This window comes from Nipponia nippon, unplaced genomic scaffold (assembly GCF_047370975.1).
Source record: "Nipponia nippon isolate SJK-2023a ecotype South Korea unplaced genomic scaffold, ASM4737097v1 scaffold_31, whole genome shotgun sequence".
Taxonomy (NCBI): domain Eukaryota; kingdom Metazoa; phylum Chordata; class Aves; order Pelecaniformes; family Threskiornithidae; genus Nipponia; species Nipponia nippon.
In genome coordinates this window covers 26,030-52,059 of record NW_028262349.1, presented here as the reverse complement: position 1 = coordinate 52,059, position 26,030 = coordinate 26,030, and the positions used below count along the sequence as shown (strand labels likewise).

General features: G+C 41.4%; 1 protein-coding gene across 4 annotated transcripts; it reads left to right on the top strand.

Annotated features, from left to right (window-relative positions):
• The first annotated feature begins 142 nt into the window (after positions 1 to 142).
• Positions 143 to 19,073, top strand: LOC104016281 (scaffold attachment factor B1-like). 4 transcript variants are annotated; one of them, XM_009469135.2, is made up of 21 exons: positions 143 to 484; positions 1,383 to 1,470; positions 3,212 to 3,276; positions 3,365 to 3,643; positions 4,820 to 4,882; positions 5,691 to 5,718; positions 6,687 to 7,185; positions 7,617 to 7,666; positions 8,444 to 8,544; positions 9,765 to 9,914; positions 10,010 to 10,110; positions 11,073 to 11,218; positions 12,036 to 12,124; positions 12,672 to 12,808; positions 14,627 to 14,920; positions 15,458 to 15,595; positions 16,358 to 16,397; positions 17,181 to 17,293; positions 18,065 to 18,177; positions 18,385 to 18,451; positions 18,671 to 19,073. In XM_009469135.2, exons 1-21 carry the CDS (start codon positions 293 to 295, stop codon positions 18,795 to 18,797), a joined length of 2,880 nt encoding a protein of 959 aa, XP_009467410.1. In that variant the 5' UTR covers positions 143 to 292; the 3' UTR covers positions 18,798 to 19,073. The 4 variants fall into 4 exon arrangements, 3 of the variants coding, with proteins under 3 accessions (XP_009467410.1, XP_087625235.1, XP_087625236.1); XR_015707290.1 differs by lacking the exon at positions 18,065 to 18,177 and having other exon boundaries at positions 18,671 to 18,741; XM_087769109.1 differs by lacking the exon at positions 18,385 to 18,451.
• The last annotated feature ends 6,957 nt before the right edge of the window (positions 19,074 to 26,030 follow it).

The following is a 26,030-nucleotide window of genomic DNA, read 5'->3' as shown; positions in this document are numbered from 1 at the left end:
TGCGTCCGAAGGCCGAAAAAGATCGCGGTTGCGCATTTCTGCGGTGAGGTAGTCAAAGGAACTGGTGCGCGTGCGCACTGCAATCGCCGGCTCCCGAGCGGGGACGTTCCTCTGCGCATGCGCGCAACCCGTCCGGGCCCTCTGGTCAGCGCGCGTGCGGGCTGCGGTTCTTCCCTCCCCCTTTCTCTTCAGTGCGTCTCGTTTTTGCCACCATTTTGTGCCGCAACTGCGGCTTTTCGCCGTTGTTTTTGTCCTGCCTCGCTCCGTGCCTGCGAGTCGAAACGACGGCCCCATGGCGGAGAGTCAGTCAGCGGCCGGGCAAGGAGAATCTGCGTCCCTGGGTGGTTCTGGAGTCTCCAGTTCGGAGTCTGAAAACCGGCGGCGGCTGAGTGAGCTGCGCGTGATAGACTTGCGGGCTGAACTCAAGCGCCGCAATTTGGATAGCGGTGGAAACAAGAGCGTCCTCATGGAGCGACTCAGGAAGGTGAGCAGGGAGACGCGCCGGGGCTGCCTGAGGGGGGAGGCGTAGCCGGCGCGTGCGCGACCCTAGCCCGCCAGGCACTGCTGAGGAAAATGGCGCCAAACGGCCGCAGAGCGGAGAGAGTGGGGCTGCGGGGAGGAGGGGGTGTACGCCGGGCTCTGGGGTGGTTCCGTGGGAGCCCGTCAGGCCCAAAGCGAGCGTGGCCCCGTACTTGGTCGTCCCAGGCTCGCCCCTGAGGCCGCCAGTCTTATGTAGTAGCGCTGGGGGTGTATGTGTGCGAGTCTGGCGTTTGCGTCTACGCAGCGAGCCCCCCTCCGACTTCCTAAACCTGCACAGCATAGCATGTCTGCCGTGGCACTCGGCCCAAGTGTTTCTAGCCTCATACATCACTGGGCTTTCTGCCATGCATTGAGCTCCTGGGTTTACAGTTCTATACACTGTCTACTAGGCTTTTTGCTACGTGCTGATTTTTTTTTTGGCTTTCTAGTTGGTAGCCTGTATCCTCATCAGAATGTTTGGTATGTTAGTAGCATGCGGACTGCCTTCATTGAACTGATGCTTGCTGTCTCGTAGACCCGAGGTTCTTACTCTGTTGCAACACCCCGGGTATCCATGTGCACTGTTGCAAACGCTGTAGGATTGACTTTTTTTGTCTGGCTTATGCTGCTGACTGCTTTCCAGAGACTTTACACCAGTACGTTACTATTTGCTGTGTGCTTGTTGCTTTGATCTAGTGGTCTTTGGTTTGTGTATCCAAGTTGCTGCTGTCTAATTCAAAGCGCTAGATTCTTGTTTTGGTATTTTTCTGCCTCTGGTGACCAGCTCTTAAACTCAACAGAAATGCACAGATGGAGTTTTTGTGTCTGTCTTGATATCTATCTTTATCTTTTCCCCTTAATAGGCTATTGAGGAGGAAGGGGGGAATCCTGATGAAATTCCAGTGGTTTCAGAAAATATCATGAAGAAAACTCCAAAAAGAAGCAGCAAAGGTACAGGGCAGTTAGAGAGGATCTCCACCCTGTCCCCCTTGAGTTTTTTAGCAACTTTTACTCATGAAATGTAACCTTACTAATCTTTTTTTCTGAAGTCTGTGTTTCCTTTTGGAAAAGTGCTTGGTTTAATTTTGGCACTGTTGCTGAATGTTTTGCAGTCCCAAAGCTATAGCTAACATTACTTGCCTGAGCCAGATTGGGTAAGACTGGTTCTCTGGAAGAAATTAAGCACAGTTGAATCTTCTGTTCCTTGGTTCTGACCTTTAATGCCATATGTTACTGGTACTCTTCCCCACATTTGTGCTCAGGTTTCTAGGGATGGGTGGTATGGTATTAAACTTATGGGTCATTTATTTGCAGAACTTCATGTAATGTAATAAGGCAGGAATTGATCCACTCAAAGGATCTGTTGGTTTGTTCTCAGTTCCCTGAAATTTGTAGCAAGAATTACTAAGTAATGCTGAAGCAGTGTCAGTGTTTTTAAAATAGATAATTGGTTTTTTACGTGACTGTACCTTTACTATTGAGAAACATAAGGGTTTGTTTTTTTTTTTTTTTGAGGTAGCAATGCAGAGTTTCTAGCAAATTCAAAACAGCCTCTGTAGTGTGTTACACTTATGCTTTATAGCTGATAGCAGTTTCATTTTTCTCCCCGGAAGACTAGTTTTTAATCAATATCTGAAATTGGATATGTTTTTAAGGCTTTCTCTATGCATGATTTTTCTAATGGTGAGACAGTCTTACATAATCCTTATTTTTAAAAAATAATTGCTATTTTTCTAAAATCAGTTATTTAGCACAGTTTGATCTTATTTTGTAATCAAATAATGTTGAAACTTACTTTTGTATTAGAGTTGAGCAGAATAACTAGTTTAGATGAAGGATTTTAATTACATTATTAATTTTGATAGACACAATTCGTGAGGTGAACCTCGAATGTTTTGCCAACTAATTTGTTTGACCCAGATTTTTGTTGTTACATCCAATTTGGAGTGATGTTACATTTGCTTGCAAACTAAAATGTGAAATCTTAACTGGAAGGAGAAAAAATGTCATAACTGTGGGTAAAAGCAGAGAGATCTTTGATAGTCACGTTCATTTTCAAGTCTGAGAAAAATACGTAACATGTTATAGCACTTTTAGTGTTGAGATAGAAATAGATGAGATGTTCCTCTTAGCTCTAAAACCCCTTTACCTTTTTATTGTAATGTGCTTGTAGTTTTTCAAGGAAAGTAACATTCATAAAGATGAAACAACTACTTAGCTCTGAGTTTGAGGAGTTACTATTCGGTGCTGAAACTAGTGTACTGTTTTCAGTAATGTCAGTTCTGATATTGTGTGTGTCCAGCTGGTGAACGGAGCACGGCAGCAATGCTTACACGTAGAGTGGTTTTTTTCATTGTTTTGTGTTGGGCTTTTCGTTTGGTTGCTTTTTTCTTTTTTCCTTCTAGTAAATGTTTGTAAAGAAATGAAAGGTTGAGATAATAAATTACTGCCGTCTCAGCTGAGACAAATGTTCTGGGGAGTGCACAGCAGTGCTTCTTGAACTTGTGACAGACCTTGGACTGTAGCATGTTTGTCAGTTATGAACTGGGATGCTATATGAACACTCAGTTGTGGAAAATAAGGAAAAAGCAGATAACTAAACTGAATGGCATACCAACTCTGATGAAAAAATAAAACTTGAAGGATACATGTTGTTGCCTTCTTTTCATTCTAATGATCATAATGTTGTTAGGACGTAGACCAGATGAAGAGGGAGTAGAAGACAATGGCCTGGAAGAGGATTCGGGAGATGGACAGGTATGTGAGGCTGTGTTTGAAGCGAAGTAATGATAGCATTGCTTTCAAGTTACAATGACTATTATATATACTTTTTTTCTTTTTACAGGAGGATATTGAAGCAAGTTTGGATAACTTGCAGGATATTGACATGATGGATATTAGTGTGTTAGATGAAGCTGAAATAGATAATGGCAATGCAGTAGATTGCGGAGAGGATTACAGTGCTGATAATATTCTTGACTCACTGTCTGATAGTAAAGAAAATGCTGATGCAGAAGTGAAAGAACTTCCAGATCAGCCTACAGAATATGCTGTAGGTAACGTGGAGGCATCCCCACAATTTTCAGAAATTAAAGAAGAATCAAGAGAAATACCAGTAGCGATGGTATGCATCTCTTATGTGTGTGGAATCAGATTATTTTTCCTTTTTTTTTTTTTTTTTTTTTTTTTTTAAATTAAATAGCAAACCAGTAACTAAAGAGTATTTGGAATAATTTGGGGCTCTACCAGTTCTCACGGTCATTGCTTTTAATTCTTTTACATATTTGTGGAAATAGCATTCTTGATTTTTAAATGCTTAGATGTTGTTTGTACACAGATGACTGTACAAATTAATAGTAATCCAGAGAGCATTCATTTTAATCATGCTTTGAACTTTCTGTTTTACCTTATGTTTACATTCCCATTTTCATATCTTTTCTTTATTTAGGAGGACATGTGAGGTATACAAATGCTGTAGCCTTATTCACTTCAGCTGAACAGCAACATTCTCGGAACTATATTCTAGATTATTTTTCTGCTAAGATAGGGTCTTGCAGTTACTCAGCTGTTGAAAGTATTTTTATGTTGGCTTTCCATCTTCATCTGGCTGTTGCACTGCTTATAGGACATTGTCCATCTGGGCTAGAAGATAATTTTTTCCCCCCAAAGTCAAGTGTTTATCTCCTGAAATGTACAACAGAGCATTTGAAGAAGGTTATTTCTGCCCCATCTAATAGGGAAGTATAGCTCTTTGTTGTGTGTGCACATTGTGTCATCAGTCTGGACTACAAGATTCTCAAGTTGGGTGGTTCCCCTGCCAAATCTGGAAGTTGCAGAAATAAGCTTAACCCCTCTATCCCCCACACAAATCAAATAGAAATACCCAGAAGGTTTTTTTTTCAGTGACTAAACTACCAGAGTCCAGGTCAGCTCCTATGGTCGTCTTTTATCAGTAAACAGTTATCGAGTCCCGTAGACTTTTTGGCTCTATGTTGTTGCTGTAAATAAGAGAGAAAGAGTAAGAGAAAGTTTGCTGTTGGAATCCCCATCCTTAAAAGATTTTTGTGAGACGACCAACGTATTTGAGAGGTAATGAGAAAGCTTATTCAGTCAGTGGGGATCGGGAAGAGGCATGGGGGTCGTTGGTCAGTTTTTACCCTTATGGTTGTTTTGGATGCTAGATATATCTGCTTAATATCATTTGTCAGTGGAAAAAAAAATATTTGATTTCTCATTCAGGTTTTATTCACAATACCATTCTTTTATAGATAACAAAGTGTCTTCTGTTTACATTTTAAAGGTAGAGGTTGAAGATGCTGGCAACAGTTTAGATGCTGCTTCATCTGATTTAACAATAATAAAGGTAAATGGTAACCAATTTTTCTTTACAAACAAAAAGGCATAATATAGGCCATATAAACTGTATGCTGAAAGAGTATATGTACAGGTAGTACACAGTGGGTGCATTCTTATTCTGCAAAGAATAGGAACTAATGCCTTTCTAATTTAATCATATGGACAAAGATACCTATCTATCAGGTGAGATTATATATACATATATGATGTGTATATCATGCCGAGTTTGGGTGGTAGATGGCATTCTTTTTATCTGTTGTATAAAGCAACTCAGTGCCTTACATTATATTTAACTTCCATTAAAAGTGCACGTATTCCATGTTGACAAGAAAGCTGAAACTGATCTATTCCTGAAATACTGGCCTTGTTTCCAGATCACCCATGGTAGGTTAAGGACATTTGTAGCTCTAGGTGAAGCTGTTGTTTCTATTGGTTGTGTTTTCAGAAAACAGACTTGTAAAGTAGACTCTAGAGAAGGGTGACATGAAGATAAGCTTTGCTCTATGCTGCTTATGTTTGTTGATTTATTTACCCTTATGAATGTGTACCTTGTGTTCAACAGGTGTCTGAATTTGAGAAATATTGAAGGTTTTATACATTTCGTAAAACTTGAAGATGTTAAAAAGTAACATTAAACCTTCTTGTGAGAAATTTATTTAAAATTCAACATTTTCAAAGCTGAGATAGGCTAAACTGTAGTAACTCTTTCCCTAAATTCTCTCCTGTCATGGGGGGTGAGAGGTGTCATTCAGAATAACCTCTTGACTTCTTATGAAATAGTGATATTTATCCTCCTTTTATCTTTTTCACTGCAGGAACTTGAAGAGTTACCTTTGGAGCCAGGTACTGTTTTTTTGTTTTTGTGGTTTTGTTGGTTTTTGTTTGTTTGGTTGCTTTTTAAAAAAAAAAAAAATCCTGGGTGTTGAATCAGTTTCATTCTTCGTTTAATTCTTTTTGTGTCCCTGGTTGGTGGTTTTTTTTTGTTTTTGTTGGTTTTTTTTTTAAATGCATTACTGTAGTGTACGTTATTATGGTGGACGATCCAGGTCATGCAGGGTCATAGAGATTGGAAACCCGGTCATATCACCAGATCTGTGAAAAGCCACTTTTTGAAAACATGTATTTAATGTGATTAAATGGTTCCATAGAACTGTTACCTACAGTGGAGTTAAGGAATGAGCCTTAAAGATTTAAAGGTTCTGAAAACAGATCTTGTGATATCACACTGTACTGTAGTTCTAAGAATATAAATACAGGAGCGTAGGTAATACAAAGGTTTGGTACAGAACAGAAATTAAAGAGTGACTGGACTTCAGAAGAAAGAATACACTGTCATCACAGGAATTCTACAGATCCTATTCACTTTCTGGACTGCAAACGCACTCGTGCACCATCAGAAGATGCCCAGGTCTCCTGTTGGACTGTCTGCTAAAAGAATTTCACAGGAATTTGGAAATTGAACTCAGTGCCTTGATACGTTCAGTTAAGCATCTTGGACTCTGGAAGCTAACTAGAGAAGAAACAGAGCTGAACGATTTCATGAAGAATATCAAGGATCAGCCAGAAGGTTTTTGTTAAATCTGTGGGGGCATTTTTCTTCCCTGTTAATATTTTAGGGCTGATTTGCTAGTTTGTCAGACAGCAGTTAGCGTAGTGCTTTTAACACTGTGTACACTAGGGTTTTCCAATCTCTGTGTAGCTTAGAAGTTCTCTTGGTGTTAGTGTGGCAGCCATGCCAGTTCCACATTTGTGATTGCTGTATTTCCCTGGTGATTAAATCTTGTGCCATTCTATTCCTGTTAAATCCGTAGAAAATGAGAAAATACTCGACATTTTGGGGGAAACTTGTAAATCTGAACTACTTAACGAAGAAACTTCCGAAGTGGAGCGGCCACATGCACAGGAAGCAAGTAACGTGGTGCCAGGCAAGAGGCTAGCAGAGGAAGAGGACGCTCTTGCTGCCGCTCAGTTGGAGGAAGATGCTTTAGATTTGGACAGCAAATCGGCACAAGCTATGGCAAGGAAGGAAGCAAAGCGTTTAGTTGTAGCAAAAGGGGAGACAAGTGAACAGACAATAGAGGAAGAGAAACCGGACTCTGAATCTTTAGTAGTAGAGACCCTAAGCGATCAGAGTAGCAAACGCTCCCAAGGCCTGGAAGCCTCTAGTGGGGAAACAGCGGAAAAAGGCGCAGGTCCTGAAGCCAAAGATAGCAAAGAAGATGTCAAGAAAACAGAAGACAAAGCTAATTCTGAGGAATCCCCTGCTACTAAAGAGTCCTCAACCAGTGAGGGCGGTGATCAGAAAAAGAGGTTTGTTTTTTCTCCGTTATAGACCAGATGCTATCTTTTTTTCATTGGTCGTTAAGTGATGCGAATAAGCTGTTTCCTTCAATTGGCCACCGAGACTGATGAAATTGTAGCCTATTCCTAAAGAGTCTGTTTTATTTCTCCATGCGCAGATATTTTCTTTTTTTTTTTTAAACACAGAGGGTTTGATTTCTTTCCTTCCTCAACCTTCACAGGTTGTTTTCTTAAATTACTCTTATTTCTGTCATCTGCAAAACAGAGTTTTCCGTTTAAGGATACGAATCCCATATTTTCTGTCACTCTTCTATAAATTTTCAAAGATAGCGTTTATTTCAGAACTAATTTACTGGTAGGTATCCAATTTTAGTGCACAGTCTAGAATTAACGTTCTTTTTGCATGTAATTGGTTGAATAATGTGGTGTTTTGTCTTTAGCCCTGTTGAGGAGGACAGAGATATAAAGATAATCTCAAAAGACGAGAAAGGTATGGTTTGTTTGTTTTTTTTTTTTTAAATATAAATGACTTGGGATAAAGTGTTATGGGGTCAAATCTAACCGTTACTTGTGAGTCAATTGTAGTAAGTAAACATTCAAAGGAGCAAGTGGAGTAATAGTTCTGCTTACTTTTTGACTTGCCTTTCTTGCATTGCTTATTTTTTGTGTCTCATTAATTCCCGAAGCATGTGTGCATCTTCACTGTAATAGTTATACTGGAGTCCCCCTAGCTTTGTGAATGGTGATGGGTACTGGCAAGACCAGGATTTGTCTGAAAAATCTCAACAGATGCCTAAATCTATAGATGTATACTGTGTGTGGCAATTCTGGTGAGGACTGTTAATTCAGTGAACCCTCGATGCAGTTGTAATATAGGCCTTCAAAGTATGAATTGTAAATTTCAGTTTATGTAACTTCTGTAATGTTACTAACCAACAGTGTGTTTTGTTTTTTTTTTTAAAAGTCTCTTGTAAATTAACATTTGATACTTTGTAATTATCATAAAAGTGATTGAAGTGCAGTAAGACAATATGTAGATGAAAACTCATTAAGACTATTTAAATGCAGATCAAGTATGGAGTTCAGAAGTTCATTTTTCCAGGCTGCAATGTGTCTATTTTAAGATTGATTGGAAGAGGCGGAAGTAAAATTGCATTTGAAGAGGTTTATGAAGAAAAAGAAGTGGGGTTTGTGGGGTGATTACTTTTTCACTGTTGCATTCTTGTGCTACACAGTCTTTTTTATGTTTGGCTTTTTTGTACCTTAGGCCGTGCAGGTAGTGGTTCTGGCAGAAATTTGTGGGTTAGTGGACTTTCATCCTCTACTAGAGCTACAGACTTGAAGAATCTTTTCAGCAAGTATGGAAAGGTACATAGCAGATATGTAAATTAACAAACCATTTTATCAATTTAAAAGGATGACCTTAAATTTATTTTTCCTAGCAACTGGGTAGGCTAAGCACTTAACTTTCTTGTGTTCTTTTGAAACTCTGTATCTGAAAGTAGCATACTTCATAAAGAAGGTTGTCTGAAATGGGGACACACACACACACCACGGATGGGGGGACATGGGACAGAAGTCCGGGTTTTGGAGAATCTGTGTGCAAATCTCTGTACCTGTAAAAAAGGCAATTCTCAACAGAAGACTGGTGGGTCGTCATCTAGTGTGCTGTAGTCTAATTATACCTCTTGGGTGTCCAGTGATAGTTGATACTGTTTTAAACTGTTCCATTTCAAGGGATATTCCTTTGAGAAATCTAGTCTTTGAGGGCAGGCTTCCATTTGTTCTTCAGTGCCAGCTAGGACATGAGAGCAGAAGTTGTGGAAGGGAACTTTTTCCATGACCATCTCCCCTTCGTCCTAATACATTTCTGAATGTAATATTCAATGTTTGTGTCACTAAGTGTGTACCTCTGTGGTGTCAGAGATTGTCTTTTCTTACAGGACACCTCTGCCAGTTTCTATCCACAGATGACAAAGTGGTGGTAGGGTTTTTGTTTTGGGTTTTTTTTTTGTATTTTTATTATTACGCCCCCATTCTCCTGTGCATGTATCTATCTTCCTTAAGGTATTGACCTGCTCAGCAACTTGAAGATGAGTTTTCTGAGCTGGTTATTATGGTAGTCTCTTTTTCAGCAGAGCTGTATCAACAGTCTGTTCCACAATTAGATTTATCTGTTTCATAGAATTCTGTGTTTGTTTTATACTTTTTTCAGAACATGTGGAATAATCTTAAATTTGAACCTTTTCAGCTGTGTTTGTGTTGCTGTTGACCTGGGTGTGAACAGTGTTCACATCATATTCTGTGAAGTACACTTTAGCGAAGTACTTCTAGAACACAGTTGGCCCGACACTATAGAGGTCAAGTTAAAATGATAATCTTTCCTTTGCTGCCTGTCAAACGAGCCTAGCAACGTTGTCTTCTGAGAATGCTGATGGAATGTTGTGTGCCAAGCATATTTCCTCCCTGTTAAAAGTGGATAGGTGCTATACTGTGTGGTACTGGGAAATGGAGCTGCTCGAATGGTGATTAAGTTAGAATTTATTTTGTGACAGATCTGCAAACACAGAATAATTTTTTTCCCAAAGGTGGTTGGTGCAAAAGTAGTGACAAATGCTCGCAGTCCTGGTGCTCGCTGTTATGGCTTTGTTACAATGTCAACATCTGAAGAAGCCACTAAGTGTATTAATCATCTCCACAGAACAGAGCTGCATGGAAAAATGATTTCTGTGGAAAAGGTAAGTGGTAGCTATTCCATGACAGCGTAATGAAAATAAAAGTGTGCAAGTTTAATGTCTGTCTCTTATAAAAATATTTTTGGCTAAAATTCTAGGCAAAAAATGAACCAGCTGGGAAGAAGCCTTCAGATAAAAAGGAGGGTGAAACAAGGAAGGAGAAAGACAGGCACCATTCTGCAGAGTCCAAATCTGAGAAGTAAATAGTTTTTTGGTATTTTTCTATGTTTAAAGGCCACTTATTTGAAATGCAGCCACGTGACCGAAGTGAACAATAACTGTAATAAATCTCGATTTGCTGCTTCATACTGCATCTGAAATAGGAGTAATACCTGAAAAATTGCAATTTGTATTCTACAGCAGTAAGTGCATCTTAATTGGCCCTCTGTTCAGAAATACGGAGCTCTTCAGAGTTTAGCATCAAAACTTGTCAGTTATATCAGGAGATACCAAATCAACTTGTTTCTAAATAAACCATTTTTTTTAATCAGAATCGTTTGTCCTCTGATCTGACTCTGTCTTGGTCTGCTCTTTTAACTGACAAATATTTCCAGGATCTAGTCTGTCTTTTTGATAGACTGTTTGCATGGTTAGCGAGTGATACTTCAGTATATGTTTTTCAAGTGGTCTGTTGCTTTTGAAAGAGGCATTTTGCTTTAGTACTTCTTGTTCTTTCATAAAGTTCTGAAAGATTTGGCAAAGAGGATGCTTTGGCAGGCTCACCTGCTTGCATCGGGTGTTTAAGGTATTTGTTTACAAAAGCTTTTCTGGTGGAGATCAACCTCTGCCCAGGTGGGCCGTCTTCCCCCTGTGCTAAGCATGAACTATACTTACAGGCAGAACAGAAGACTTTACTTTTAGCACTCAAAGTCTCCAAATATTCAGAAGGATTATCTGTTTTTTCTCACTTTTGGTTAGCTTTAGCTTAGTATTGATTGCTACTCTTAACTGTGTGTACAAGTATGCATTGGCTTCAGCACTGCATCATGGAAGGTATTGGGAGTGGGTTTTTGAGTATTTTCTGGAGGGTTTTTGTGTTGAGTTTTTTTGGGTTAGGTGGTTTTTTTTGTTTGGTTGGGTTTTTTGGCATGGTTGGCTTGATCAGAGTGGTTATATAGCACTTTTTGTTAGGTTCTCCATTAAAGCAAAGTTTACCTATAGGTCTGTTGGTATTAAGAAGGAGGAGAAGACTGACAAAAAAGATGATGCTAAGAAATCAGAAAAAGATGGAAAAGACGAAAAAGAAGGAAAAGAGAAAGATGAACAAAAGGCCGGATCCTCTGATAGATCCAGGGCAAGCAAATCAGGTAATTCTAGCTGCCTTTCAGAAATGTTTTCAAGGATACTTGTTTTAAAAAACAAATTTTAAAAAATTGGTACAAAGAATATAAGCAACTGTGAAAAAGATTCTACTTTGCATCCAAAAAAATTTCCTTTTATCAGCTAAGTAGGAAATGGAAGAACAAGCGTAAACATTCAGAATCAAAGCTGATTATAAGACTTCAGCTTCTGCAAACCTCAGTGTTCTTATTAGATGTGATTCATAATTCAGTAAAAAGACCATGAGGCATACTTAGTAATACTGAGGTTTTCCTGGTGAACAAAAAACACCATGAGAAAATACCTTGAAAACTTTTTTTTTTCTGACTTAGAACACTAGTAACTTAGCAACAAAGTTTTCATAATTACTGGGCTGTAATTATTCAAAATGGTAAACTCTTAATTTTATGGAACTGGGTTTAGGCCTGACACTGTGTGATTCTGTGTGCTCTTTTTTGATTTTTTTTTTTTGTTTGGTGTTGGTTGGTTGGCTTGTTTGTTTGTTTTTAACTGGGCAAAGGGATGTAGTTTGCAGACAGAAGAATGAAATTAAATTTGCCTTCTTATAACTGTTTTCCCTGGCAGAAAACACTACTGTAATTTTGTGATAGCTTTAACTGCCCCCATCCCCAACTTGGCCAAATCTTCACAAGCTATTTAAATCATAAATGTATTCTTCCATAAGTTAGTTAAAACCTCACTAAAATAACTTTTTACTGCTTAGTATCTCAACGGTTTTAAATCTTGCAAGAATTTTTGAATGTCTTGCGTATTATTTATTCTTAGATGTATTTTGTTTTCTAGCAAGTCGAGGAACCGAAAGGACAGTGGTAATGGATAAATCTAAAGGAGAACCAGTTATTAGTGTGAAAACTTCTACATCAAAAGAGAGGGTGAGTACAACCTTCAGAGAAGCCTTTGTGTAAAAATAGGCATCAAATAGCTTTATATGCATATAGTTGAATGTGGTTTTTGCCTTACATATTGGGAACGGTTATCCTTTTATCACTTTTTAGAAGGCATTAGAGTGTTAATGGTGCTGCAGAGGTAAATGCTTACACTTCACTTTCCTTATGGTTTTTGTCGCTGCTGTCTTAGTTGAAGACATAGAGTTGCAATATGAAAATGGTGTTGTGATGTGTTTTGCCAAGCATGGAGTGTGGTGACTGGTGGCCTTTAAATCAGTGTATCATTTGCCACCAGTGCAAGTCAGAGCATGGGACCCTAGTATTTATATCTATTTAAACTCTTTAGAAGTTCTAGCCAAATTCGGGGTACTTTTTCCCCGACCTATTTTTCCGTGGAATTCCAACATAATTTATCTCTGGGAAGGTACAGTAGTTTGTTTTGTTCAGGTTGGCATAAGGTAGGCTTTTTTCCTATGAATTTTAGCTAAAAATGCACTGTGTTCAGCTAATCTATTGTTTTGATTTAACTCAGAGTACAAAAAGCCAGGATCGCAAATCCGAGAGCAAAGAAAAGCAAGATATTTTATCGTTTGATAAAATCAAAGAACAGCGAGAACGCGAACGTCAGAGACAGAGGGAGCGAGAAATCAGGGAAACGGAAAGACGCCGGTGAGTTTTCCCAGTTTTGCTCTAAACTTTGAATGGCATTTGTTTTTACTTCCCTATCTGTGTTTCGAACAGGCTGCAAAGTAGTGTTGTGCTGGCCCTCCAACTTGAGTATCTCAGATCAATTTGATACTAATGTATTGATAGAACAGACATAATGCCAAATTATAAAGGTTTTTACTACTGAAATCGATGTTCTCTAAACCTATGCTTTTCAGGAGGCTCTTGTTGAATGTAGATGCTTTCAGGTCTCATGTTCCACTCGATCAGATTTGAATTTCCATACTTGATTTTTTTTGTTTTTTTCGCTGGAAGTTCATAAATACTTACTGTTTGTCAGACTTCTGTCTTAGGACATGCTGTGCTCTATGAAAGCTTTCTCAGAGCTGACTTAGAGTAGGTACCATGTTACTTATGCAGAATGTTTACCCTTGCTTCTTCCATCTGTATGGACTTTTTTCTCTTCCCCGCCCCCCACCAACGAAGCAGCTGCGATTTAGTTGAGAAGAGATCATAGAATTGTTTAGGTTGGAAAAGACCTTTAAGATCATCAAGTCCAACTGTTAACCTAGCCATGCCAAGTCCACCACTAAACCATGTCCCTAAGCACCACATCTACACGTCTTTTAAATACCTCCAGAGACGGGGACTCTACCACTTCCCTGGGCAGCCTGTTCCAATGCTTGACAACACTTTCGATGAAGAAATTTTTCCTAATGTCCAATCTGAACCTCCCTGGTGCAACCTGAGGCCATTTCCTCTCGTCCTGTCGCTTGTTACTTGGCGGAAGAGACCAACCCCCACCTCGCTACAACGTCCTTTCAGGTAGTTGTAGAGAGCAATAAGGTCTCCCCTCAGCCTCCTCTTCTCCAGACTAAACAACCCCAGTTTCCTCAGCTGCTTCTCATAAGACTTGTGCTCTAGACCCTTCACCAGCTTTGTTGCCCTTCTTTGGATGTGCTCCAGCACCTCAATGTCTTTCTTGTAGTGAGGGGCCCAACACTGAACACAGTACTCGAGGTGCGGCCTCACCAGTGCCGAGTACAGGGGCACTATCACCTCCCTGGTCCTGCTGGCCACACTATTCCTGATAGAAGCCAGGATGCTATTGGCCTTCTTGGCCACCTGGGCACACTGCTGGCTCATATTCAGCCAGCTGTCGACCAACGCCCCCAGGTTCTTTTCCACCGGGCAGCTTTCCATCCACTCTTCCCCAAGCCTGTAGCATTGCATGGGGTTGTTGTGAGCCAAGTGCAGGACTCGGCACTTAGTCTTGTTGAACCTCATACAGTTGGCCTCAGCCCAACGATCCAGCCTGTCCAGTTCCCTCTGTAGAGCCTTTCTACCTTCAAGCAGATCAACACTGCCACCCAACTTGGTGTCATCTGCAAACTTACCGAGGGTGCACTCGATCCCCTCGTCCAGATCATTGATAAAGATATTAAACAGAACTGGCCCCAATACCGAGCCCTGGGGAACACCATTTATGACCAGCTGCCAGCTGGATTTAACTCCATTCACCACAACTCTTTGGGCCCAGCCATCCAGGCAGTTTTTTACCCAGCGAAGATTATGCCCATCGAAGCCATGAGCAGCCAATTTCTCCAGGAGAATGCTGTGGAAAATGGTGTCAAAGGCTTTACTAAAGTCTAGGTAGACAACATCCACAGCCTTTCCCTCATTCGCATTTAAGCAGGTAGTAGGAAGAACATAGAAACATAAAAAAAAAAGGCAAAAAAGAAACACTACCCAAAACAAAGAAGCAATAAAGATTAGATTTAAGATTCTCAATTGAAAACAAAATGTATCTTTTTCAATTAGAGAGAGAGAGAGGCGAGAACGAGAACAACGTCTTCAAGCTATTCATGAGCGGGATGAAAGACAGAGGCTCCAGAGAGAGCGAGAACGACTTGAATTTCAAAGGCAACGTCTTGACAGAGAGCGCTTGGAGAGGGAGAGATTGGAGAGAGAAAGAATGCACATAGAGCAGGAAAGGAGACGAGAACAGGAACGAATCCAGCGAGAGAGGGAAGAGCTGCGACGTCAGCAGGAACAGCTACGCTACGAACAGGAGCGGCGATCTGCCATGAGAAGGCCGTATGATCCTGATGGCAGGTAACGATAGCCGCAATGAGATTCCAAACTCTTTGGCCACATCTAGGTACAGATAGAGCATTCTAAAGCCTATGTAATTTGTGAGTACTCTTGCTAAAGCAGTTATGGGCACTCATAACTGAAAGACTATTTACACGTTGCTTTTAACACTTTAATATCGATCTTGAGAAAGAGCAAATGTCATACTCTTATACCTGTAAGCACAATTTTATTACAGTAGGTTAAAATTCTTATTTCCCAAAGAGGAGTGACCGAGAATAGAAACTCTGCATATCAACTCAAAAGCAGGATTGCTAGCCCGAACAGATACTCGTTCTCTTCTCATATCAGCACATGATGAGATTAAGCTTTTTGTGTAGTGTCAATACACCTTGCTTCCTCTGGAACTGAAATGTGATGCCTGCTTAACACACAAGGATTTTTAATTATAAATCAAAAGCAATTGTTTGGATAATTGGATTGAATGAAGTTTGATATCAAGAGAGCAGGAAAGGAAGATTGTTTTGAGATTACTACTAATCGTGACTTTTTTTGCAGGCGAGAAGACCCGTACTGGCCAGAGGCAAAGCGAATGGCAATGGATGATAGGTATCATTCTGAATTTAGTCGTCAAGACCGCTTCCACGACTTTGACCACAGGGATCGTGGCCGATACCAAGATCATTGTTTGGACAGGTCGGCAAGGCGGTGTCTTTTCTTCCTATACCTGTATGGAAATTAGGTGTCTTTTTGTGGCTTACTAATGGCTTGAAGGGTGCCAAAAGAGAAGAGTGAAACAAACGACCCTTGTGCATTTCTTGTGTCTAATTTTATACATGCTTGCAATCCTGTGTTTCCATCATTTACCGATGTATTGGAAAGAGGCTGCATAAAGATTATAAGCCAAGTCCTAATGTAGTGTGCTGTGATGCTGAGGGAGATCCTACAGCTTCTCTCGAAATGTATGGAAATCTGGTTTATGAATCCCTGTTCATTAGCCTAAGATTTAGCCATTTCCTTTTGCTTTAAAACTTTCCCTACTTTCATCTTTGCAGCCTAGCTAATGCAGATTTTTAGTTCCACAGAGTGCAAAAATACCTTCTGTATAGTGCTATTGAGACTTCTGTTTTGCTCGCAAAGGATCTTTGGCAGAAACCATACCGCTTTGTTTTTAATTCATTTCTGATACAGGTAGGTTCACTCAGTGTTCTCCCTTGGTACCATCAAATACCTGACCATGCTTCAGTGATGCCTTGCTTACCCATAATACAGTAATAGATGTTACCTTTGATCTCTTTCTATGCTGTGAAGCAAGAACTCATTTGAATATCTTACCACTAAACAAACATTGGTGTTCAGATTTACAGCCTAATGAAGATAAATTTTCATGCGCTATTTCAGACATCGGAATTATGATTACTGTGTTGATTCAACTGAAACTTCTCTCTTTTGTTCCAGAAGAGACGGTTCGAGAGGAATACCAGATCGAGATGGGCAGGTAAGTGATACCCAAACAACCGCTTCAGTTAAAAAGCCAAACAGATCGACCCCAAAGCAGAAGGAATTCAGTGCACACACTGCCTGGTTCTTAAATGCAACCATCGCTGGGTTTAAACTGAGCAGGTGTTCAAGAAGCAACTGATTTTGCATGCTAACATGTGGAACATAAGTTATCCGCTTGCTAGGGCAGTAACCACAGATCGGGGCTGGGGGAAACCTCTGAGCAATGGTACAGCATCTTTTCAGGCTGGTATGTGGCGATAAAAGTTTTCTGGTTAACCATCTTAGGTGTCTGTATTGCATTAAGAGGTAGTTACTGTAGTGTCTTATCCTTAGCTGGCGAGGGATCCCTTCTCAGACATTTATCTAAACTTTTTATAGAAAATAACTGGTGTCGTAATGGAACAAGGCAGATGACACTAAAAGGACAGGTGTGAAAACCAGTACCACGATGGTATACACAACCTTTCATTTCTGAAGAGAGGTAGGAAGTAGGCAGATATTTTATGTAAAAATTAAAAATTTGGAGCCTTAAACACCCTACCAAACAAAAAGCCTTCTCCCACCAATAGGCGGAGCGGAATCTGTGCTGCGAAACAAAATAAATGCCTAGAGTGAACTGTGCACGGTAGCAACAATGGAACCAGTAAAAAACGGGGCAGCTACTGTTTTATTTTCTGACAGCTTACAGAAAGGCAACCTCTAAGGAGCTGAATTTTTGCAATCCTAAAAGAAAGCCTGTATTGATTCTTAGCATAACTCTGTACCATTTGCCTTCCAGCATTACCCAGATGAACGCCACGGAGGGCCTGATCGTCACTCCCGGGATAGTTGGGGTGGCTATGGGTCTGACAGAAGAATGAGTGAAGGGAGAGGGATACCTCCACAAACCCGGTTAGTGCATATGAAATAAGGGAAGCGATTTGTTGGTTCTTAAAGTCTTTAACGCTCGGTGAACCTTTGAAGGGTGACAGCAGAAGCAGTTTCACAAGTGTGAATCCTCTCTCCAGATAGTTTATTTGAGCATCTGGAGAAGCAAGGAATTCACGCACGTAGCTCCCCTGTGCATCAAGAGAATGGAGCGTTGTAGTGAGTAAAGAAGTGCTGCTCAGTTAGCTCATAACTGTTTCTCTTATAAATAACTTTCTTTTCTACAGATGAGATTCAGTCCTGTACCGGATGCTCCAGTAACGCCTACAAAAGTCTCATTTGTGGCTAGTGGTCAGGTCTTAAGGAAATTAAGTCAGAATCTCTGCAATGGTGAGGGTGGGGAACTGAGACTCATCTGGAATCATAGCGGTTTCTCTTTAAACCAGCTAGTTGAGCTAGGCGTGTTCCAGATGCATTATCTTCAGTTCTACATAAATATACCAGACAGAGGAATGGCAGTCAGTCAATTGTTCCATGTTTAAGTATTTTAGTACATTGCAATACTAATTATGTCTCTCTAGATCAGAAAAAGACGAGTTTTGTTGTGCAAAGGACGCTGTTCAGCAAGTTTCTCGTTTCTCTTTGATAATTTTTTATTGCAATGATTGGGTGGCTATAGATACAGCTTGATTAACAATTTAATGCACTTTTGTATGGGGTACTGTGTTTGGCTTTACCCTATGCTGCTAAATGGATAAGGGACACACCTAGAAGATGTTCTTTTATTTTTTTAAGAGATGGACGTGACTGGGGAGATCATGGTCGAAAGTTAGAGGGGCATCAAGATCGTTCATGGCAGGGAAATGTGGATGGAGGAATGATGGGACGGGATCATGAGAGATGGCAAGGTACACTTGCTGCTTACCAGTGTGATCGTGGTTTTTTCTATGAATTACTGCTGCTGAACTTCTAGCGGTAGTTAAATTCCTATGGAGCTTTAACAACATTACCAAGAAAACAAGTAAAATTCTGGGAACAAGGTGGCTTTTTTATTAGGAAAACACAAAAGTCGTCTCCTTTTTTTTTCTTTTTTTTTTTTTTTTTTTTTAAATTAGGTGGTGATAGAAGCATGCCTGGTCAGTCAGGACCAGGCCATGTGATGAATCGAGGAGGGATGTCGGGGTAAGAAGCTTTGTCAGAGTGCTTATAATGTTTTTATAATAGTTGACTGATCTGTATAAAAGAAGACATTCCTGTGTTAATTGTGAAAAATAATACTTTCAGCTTCTACTTAACTATGGATTGGCAAGTAGAAAAAAACCTAAGTAAATATCTTTGCTCAGAGTCACAATAGTATTAACTTTTCTGGGCAATTTTCAATTTGTCTGGTTTTGTTTTTAGGCGCGGAGGCTTCACGCAAGTTGGAAACCAGAGCCAGATGATGCAGAGTAGCGGAATACAAGGAGTGTTTGCGGGCCAGGAGCGGACAAATAGACCGACTGAACCCCGTTTTACCCGCCGCTACTGAAAGCACTATATATATATATACATATATATATATATATTTTTTTTTAATGCCAGATGACAATGGTGGTGAATTTTATTAACCAGGGTCACCTTGAATTTGTGATTACAAAAAGCAAGACTGCTGCCGCATTTAGCCAAATATTATGTCAACTTGTTGGTTTGGTTTCTTTTTTTTTTTTTTGTAATAAATGTGTTCTTGGTCAAACATCACTTAAAAGTTTCTGTTAGTGAAACATTCCATTTTTCAAAAATAATAAAATCATTTTACGGCTACTAATTTCTTGTTTCTAGAGTCCTTGATAATATGTCTCTCATGACAGGCTTAAAAGGCAGCAAAGGAAAGGGACAATCCGCTTTCAACACCATGAGATTCTAAGGGATACGATGAATCTGTGAGGGGGTGGATGTGTATGTCCTTATCTGCATTTGAGAGAGAGGAAGGATCAATGTGTTTTCTCATTTATTTCTCTACCAGTTGTTACCCCATAAATAAGTACGAGTAGAAAGCACTGCCATCCTAAGCCAAAAAGTTGCTGGATCCCCAAGCTGCTGGTACTTTGGTCTACTTTAACCAATCCACTGTATTTTTAATTTTTTTCCTGTCTGTCCTGAACCCCGTTGTTTTTTCAGTTTTCATTCTATGTCTACTTTTATCAAAATCCCTATCCATATTTTTAAATTTATTCCTGTGTGTTGTGTACCCTGTCACTTTTTAAGTTATATTTCCATGTGTGTTTTAAATTAAAAAAAAATGACAATTTTTCTTTCTCTATCTCTTTTAGTTCACTGTCCCTATTTTTTAATTTTCCCCTTTATTTCCCTAATCCCCATTGCTTTTTAAATGTTCTATGTCTACTTTATCTTCGATGTCTTCGCTTTTAATTACTTCTATTTCCTTAGTGCCCTTGCTTTTTAAATTTCACTTCTGTCTTCGTTTTAGTTCGCCATCGCTATTTATTATTTTTTTCTTATTTCTTTAATCACTTGCTTTTAAAATTTTGTCTACTTTTATTCTGTTCACTGTCTTTATATTTAATTATTTCTTGTCCTTCCTTAGTGCTGTCGCTTTTTAAATTTTCTTTCTCCATCTCCATTCTAGTGCGCTGTCCCTAACACTCATTGCTTTTTAAGTTTCCTTTCTATGCCTACTTCTATCCTGTTCACTGCCTTTATTCTTTAATGATTTCTTGTCTTAGCGATGTCGCTTTTTAAAATTTCTGTCTATGTCTGCGTTTTAGTTCACTGTTGCTATTTTGTACTGTGTTCCTCTTTTAATCCTTTGGCTTTTAAAATTTCTAGTTTTATCTTGTTTGCTGTCATTGGTTTTTAATTATTCTTTCTTGTTTTTCCTTAGTGCCCTGGCTTTTTAAATTTTCTTTCTCCATCTCTAATTTTGCTGTCCCTATTTTTTAATTTTTTCCCTTTATTTTCCTAATCCCCCTCTGCTTTTTAAATGTTCTTTCTATGCCAACTTTTTCCTTTGCTGTTTTTTTTTAAATTTCTTGTTTTTCATTAGTGCCATTGCTTTTTAAATTTTCTTTCTACGTCTGTTTTAGTTGGCTGTCCCTATTTTTTAATTTTCCCCTTTATTTCCCTAATCCCCATTGCTTTTTAAATGTTCTTCCTATGTCTACTTTTTTCCCTTTGATGTCTTTATTTTTAATTATTTCTTCTCTTTCCTTAGTGCCTTTGATTTTAAATTTTCTTCCTATGTCCCCATTTTAGTTTTCTGCCCCCACTTTTTAATTTTTTTCCTCTATTTCCCTAAATTATGTTGCTGTTATAATTTTTTGTCTACCTTTATCCTATTCACTGTCTTTATTTTTAAATTATTTCTTTCCTTAGTGTGGTCGCTGTTTACAATTTCTGTCTTAATTTGTTAAATTTCTTGTTGCTATTCTTCAATTCTTTCATGTCTTAGTCCCTTGACTTTAAAAATTTTGCTTCTGTGTCTACTTTTATCTTGTTTGCTGTCTGTGTTTAATTTTTTTCTGTCTTCTACCCAGTTCCTTTTGAAATTTGCTTTCTGTATCTACTTTGATCAAGCTCCCTATCGTTATTTTTTAATAATTTTTGATCTGTTGTGTACCCCATTGCTTTTTAAATTTACTTTGTATGTCTCTCTCTTTGTCGCCCTTTCTTTATTTTGTAGTTTTTTCTTGCGTTTCCTAATACATGAGGCTTTTATTTTTTCTATGTCTAATTTTCTTCTATCCAATGTGCTTATTTGTTAATTCGTCCCTGTGTCCTGCAGCCCGTGCTTCACTTGATAAATGTTATAAATTCTCTGGAGACGGCCCTGCAGGGGAAGGGCACCACCCCTAGCGACAGGCCCCGCCCCTGGAAACGGCCCGGTATGCAACGGGCACCACCCCTAGCGTCAGGCCCCGCCCCTAGAAACCGCCCGGCATGCAACAAGCACCACCCCTAGCCACAGGCCCCGCCCCTGGAGGCGGCCCGGCAGGGGAAGGGCACCACCCGTAGCGACAGGCCCCGCCCCTGGAGACCACCAGCTTTTTCGCCCCGCAGCTCCTCATTGGTCTCCACCGGCTGTAGCATCCTTGTTTCCAGGAAGGGTTGCTTTCTCTGTTCAGTGCTTTGCACGCTTTAAGTTTAATGCACATGAGCAAACTCCCTGCCACTTCTCCGGCCGCCTTTATGCCTTCTGGTGGTTTGCCCCTTCCTTTTCCCAGGTAAATGTGAGAAGGGTGGTGGGTGGGGCCCGGGGCATATGAGCCGCAGCCTCTACTCAGGGAGCTCATTTTGCTTCTGGGCTTTTCTGGTGTCGGTGCTCTGCTGTTCCATCAGTCGATTGAAGGATTGAAGCTTTTGAGCTGCTTCAGGTCTTTGCACAGGTGTGTTTTGACATTTAGAGAAGCAGAGGTGTCTGTTTGAGGTAAGGGCTTCAGGACCAATCAAGGTTCAGCAGCAGATATAATAGAAAGTACACTTGTTTGCAGTCTTTTTTTTTTTTTTTTTTTTTAGGTCAGTAATTTTGTTTTGGATGTTCAGGGGTGGCAAGATGGTTTAATAGTATGTTTTGTTTTTTGTTTGTTTGTTTGGTTTTTTTCTGAGTGCTTTGTATTTTCCTGGACTTCCTGACTTTAATGAAGATGGAACCTTCTTTCTTTCACCGGTTTTGCTGCATACTGTGCAAGTTGTTGACACCGTCCCCTAATAGGACTGATGGTGAAATGATCTAGTAGGGGTTAAAGTGGGCATTTTGTATGCATCTGTATATGGGGTTTCAGCATTTCTCAAGAAAGCAGCGGGGACATAAGCTATAGTGTCTTTCAGGGTATGGAACAGCTCATTGCCTTTCTTGATTGCCAACAGAGTACCATGTTGTAGAACCTTTGCAGCTTGCAGCAGGCCCCTCATAGACTATAAGCATCAGGACTTCACTTATTTTGTGGGCCTCTAGCAGAGCCTAGAGTCTGTGGGAAGATGGAAGATAAGAGGTGCTCACAGAACATGGGGCACAGCTCAGAAGAGCAGCTCCCAAGGCGCGGCCGACACGGGTGGTTCAGGGGTGCAGATACAGGGCAGGAGCTGTCAGGAAGGAGCAGGCTTGCTTCCCTGCCAGTTCAGGAGAAGAGAAGGGGTTTCTCCAGGTTTTGGGACCAGGGGATGGTTGGGCAAGGGAGGTGGGTTCATCAGCCTTTTTTGGATGGGTTTTGTAGTTGGATTTGGGTTTTGCTGAGGTCTGTTCTGTTTTTGTTTCTCCACAGGCAATGGGAGGCACGACAAAGTCACAAGAGACACAGTGTAAACTGTCCAGGCCTCTGCATCACAATGTGCAGGGCCGAATGTCAGACAAATCTCATCTCAGGAAGCATTGGGTACATTAAGGTACATTAACATATACCCTCCAGAACCCTGAGGTCTCCAGCGCCTCCCTGTGTGCTTTGTGGTGCCCCCAGCGCCTCCCTTTGCTCCCAGGCTTTATAGTGCAGTGTTATCTAATAGTAGCATTGTGGATGCAAGCAACTTGGGGCAGCCCAGTGTCCTGTCCCATATATGTCAGCACTCTCATGCGAGCATGCTGTCCACTGAGGGGTTCTCCGTGCTGCAGTTCATGGAGTCATTTAGGAGTTACTTATCCGTAAAGGAAGAGTCTGTCATTACACCAGCCATGGTCATTTGCTACTTGTAGCTCTTTTGGTGTTTGGCCTATTGGTCTTTGCCTATATTTGAGTCATCTGGCAGTAACTGTAATTTTTGTGTGTCAGTGGGTGGATTGACTTATTCTTGCAGCTTAAGTAATAGGTCTGGGCTGAGCAGGACAGGCAAGCAAGGCATGACAAGAAAGGCGAGTGGATGGCATTGTGGGCCGTGATGGGGGAGGTGAGGTCGATTGTTTGGGATTTGTGGTTTTGGGGTCTCTGTATTGCCTGAGTATGTGAGTCAGTCCAAGGGATTTGTTAGTCTGTTTTGCATGGTGGGCTCTTTCTTTTGGAAAGCAGTATATAACATCTGTGTGCCTCTCCACACTTTCCCAAGGGAGGCCTGGCATCAAATGTTATGGTTCCTGAGTCATCGGAGAAGGACTGACTATACGAGCAGGCGCCTGACATGGATGCTGATCCCAGAGGCGCAGCATGGGAGGTGAGCAGATCCATGTTAGCCTGCTGGGGGAAAGGATGAGTCAGGCATGTGGCTATTGGGGTAGAGGAAAGAAGAGGGAAGAGTGTATACTAATTAGGGGTATTACTGTTTGGTGTTGGTTTTTTTTTTTTTTTTTGAACTTGCTGATGTTGCTGTGTCAGCCTGGCAGGTCAGAGCACAAAGCACAAATCAACAAGGTTAGTGGAGCGAAGAAGTCGGAATGGAGAAGGTTCACTGTTGGCTAGGGTATTTGTCAGCACCCGTTAGACTTTGTATTATTGTTGCTGCAGATGCACAGTAGGGAGCTGGACACTGAAGGGATGAGGCGAGCGGAGCATTGTGAGAAGGTAGATCGGCATGCAGTGATGGAGGGAACGTGCCCCTGTCAGTGCCTATGCGTCTAGCTAACGCTCTGTTTTGAAGGCGTAATGTGACTCATAAAACTACGTGCCAAGCAGAATGTCTGCCCTGAGCTTGTCAGGCAAGGTGAGCAATGAACAGCAAACCATAGCAGCAGTTATTTCTGAGGTGTGTAGAATAGTTTGTGAGTGGGTACTGCTCCCAGGCACAATGGTCGCTTTGCATCTCTGGTTTTCTAGGTGCCACGGGTGATGCCGGCGGCAACATCTGGCATTAGACCGGGACCGAGTGGAATGCCGTGGCGCTTCTGAGGAGGGCCTCATTGTGGAAGAGGTCAGCGTTGACTGGTGTCATGCTGAGTGATGGCACTCCATGTTTGCAGATGATGAAGAGGATCTGGGTGATTGCAGTGACATCCTAGGTAGCTGATGTGGTCTTTTTAAAAGATGGTTTCTGACCCCCAGCCCTCTGAAAGGCAAGTTGAGGGGCCGATGCTATCTTTGTGTGGGTGGTCGGTTGGGTGGGGGAAGCGCAGGTGGGGCTGGCAGGGGTTTTAAAATCAGTGTAGTGGACAAGGCGGTTTGAGATCAGGCACGTTTGGGCACGGAGAGGGCGCAGGGTCCTTTCCGTAAAACAAGAGCATCTGCCAGGCAGGGCAGGTCCAGCCTGTGTCTGTGTTACTGTGTAGTCTGTCTTCTGTGTCTCATACCATACCTTAATCAGGTCTTCATGTCTCCATTGTTCTCTGTGCCTAGTGGGCACATCGGTAGCAATATCGGGGTCTCACAAGCCTCGGCTCATCAGCATAATGCTGAGTGCTTCCTGTGCAGGGCAATGGAGGAGAGGTGAGCGGAACATCGTAAGAAGGTGGGTCAGTGTGTGGTATTAGAGGGCAGGTGTGACTGGTGGCTGTAGGACTAGGTTATGGTTTGGGGTTTTTGGCTTTATTTTGAAGATGTGAGCCATGTGGGATATGGGCACCAGAGCTGACTCAGGCATGGTGAGCAATGACTAGCAGGCTGATGTAGCAGTTAGTTTTCAGGTGTCATACTGCAGGTGAAGCTATAAGCATCCCTTGTTGTTTGGGTTTTACAGGCGGTACCCGCACCTCAACATGGCAACCTGAAAACAGGCAGTGCAGGCACCTGGCCAAGGTAAAGGAGCAGGAGATGGGAATCAGTGTGGGTGGGCTCTTGTTTTGGGTAGTATCTCAGCATGTGTTATTTGCTTTGATTTTTTTGCAGGTGATGCACATGGCATCAGGTGAGTGAAGCAGCACATTGACGAGTGGTCCAAGAAGGCGAGGAGGTTGTTGGCTGAGTTGGCATCTGAGAGTAAAGTATCCTGCGGCAACTCAGTGAAGCTTTTCTCTTTGGTTTTGCAGGTTCTGTGCGGGCCGTCTTTGGAATCGGATGAGCATTTGAGGCGAGCTGGGTAGTAGAGAGGAGGAGCACAGGACTGTTGATTTTCTTACAAGCACAATTGTGATTTTGTGTCTCTTGGTGCCACATGTCGGCCGCAGGGGTGCCCCTGAGGCAGGCTTCTGTGATCCCTCGTGCTTCAATTCCCTTTTGAGCTTACTGTATCCTCAAGACGATGAGCCGCCCTCTTTCTTCTACCTCTCTGTTTTCCTTTTCTCTTTGTGCTTCTGTCCTGTTCCCTGTCCCTCTTTTTCATCTTCTGTCTCTGTCCTGCAGCCCATCACTATTTTTGTCTTTCTCCATCTATCTGTCTGTCTTCCTATCCCAATTTTTTAAATCTATCCCTATCTGTCCTTTAGCACTTTATAATTCCCATTCCCCTGCCTCTCTGTCTGGCTCCATGTCCCTATTTTTTTAATTCCTCTCTCTCTGTCCTTCAGCTCATCAAGGTTTTTTGGCATTTCTCAGTTTATCTCTGTCCACCTCACTGTCCCCTTTTTAAAATCCTCCCTCTCTGCCCTGTGGCCCATTGCTATTCTTTGTTTTTCTCCATCTCTCTCAGGCTGATTCCCTGTTGCTTCCTCCTCTCTGGCCTGTAGCCCATCGCTATTTTTTTCCCCCTGTACCTCTCCCTCTGTGGCTCCCTTTCCCTATTTTTCAGTCCCCCTTCTCTGCCCTGTAGCCCATTGCTGTTGGATTGGGTTTACGTGGCAAGGTTTTGTTAGCTGGGGCTGGGCAGGGGTGGGTTCTGTGAAAAGACACCAGGAATTGCCCCCATGTCGGGCACAGCCAGTTCCAGCTCCAAGATGGATCTGCTGCCAGTCCAAGCTGAGCCCATCGGCAAT

What these genes read in the sequence shown, in the direction of transcription:
- LOC104016281 (XM_009469135.2), top strand. Translation starts at nt 293, where the DNA reads ATGGCGGAGAGTCAGTCAGCGGCCGGGCAAGGAGAATCTGCGTCCCTG. An exon ending in CTGATTTAACAATAATAAAG is followed by an intron (nt 4,883 to 5,690) that starts GTAAATGGTAAC and finishes TTTTCACTGCAG; the next exon opens with GAACTTGAAGAGTTACCTTT. An exon ending in AATCTCAAAAGACGAGAAAG is followed by an intron (nt 7,667 to 8,443) that starts GTATGGTTTGTT and finishes TTTGTACCTTAG; the next exon opens with GCCGTGCAGGTAGTGGTTCT.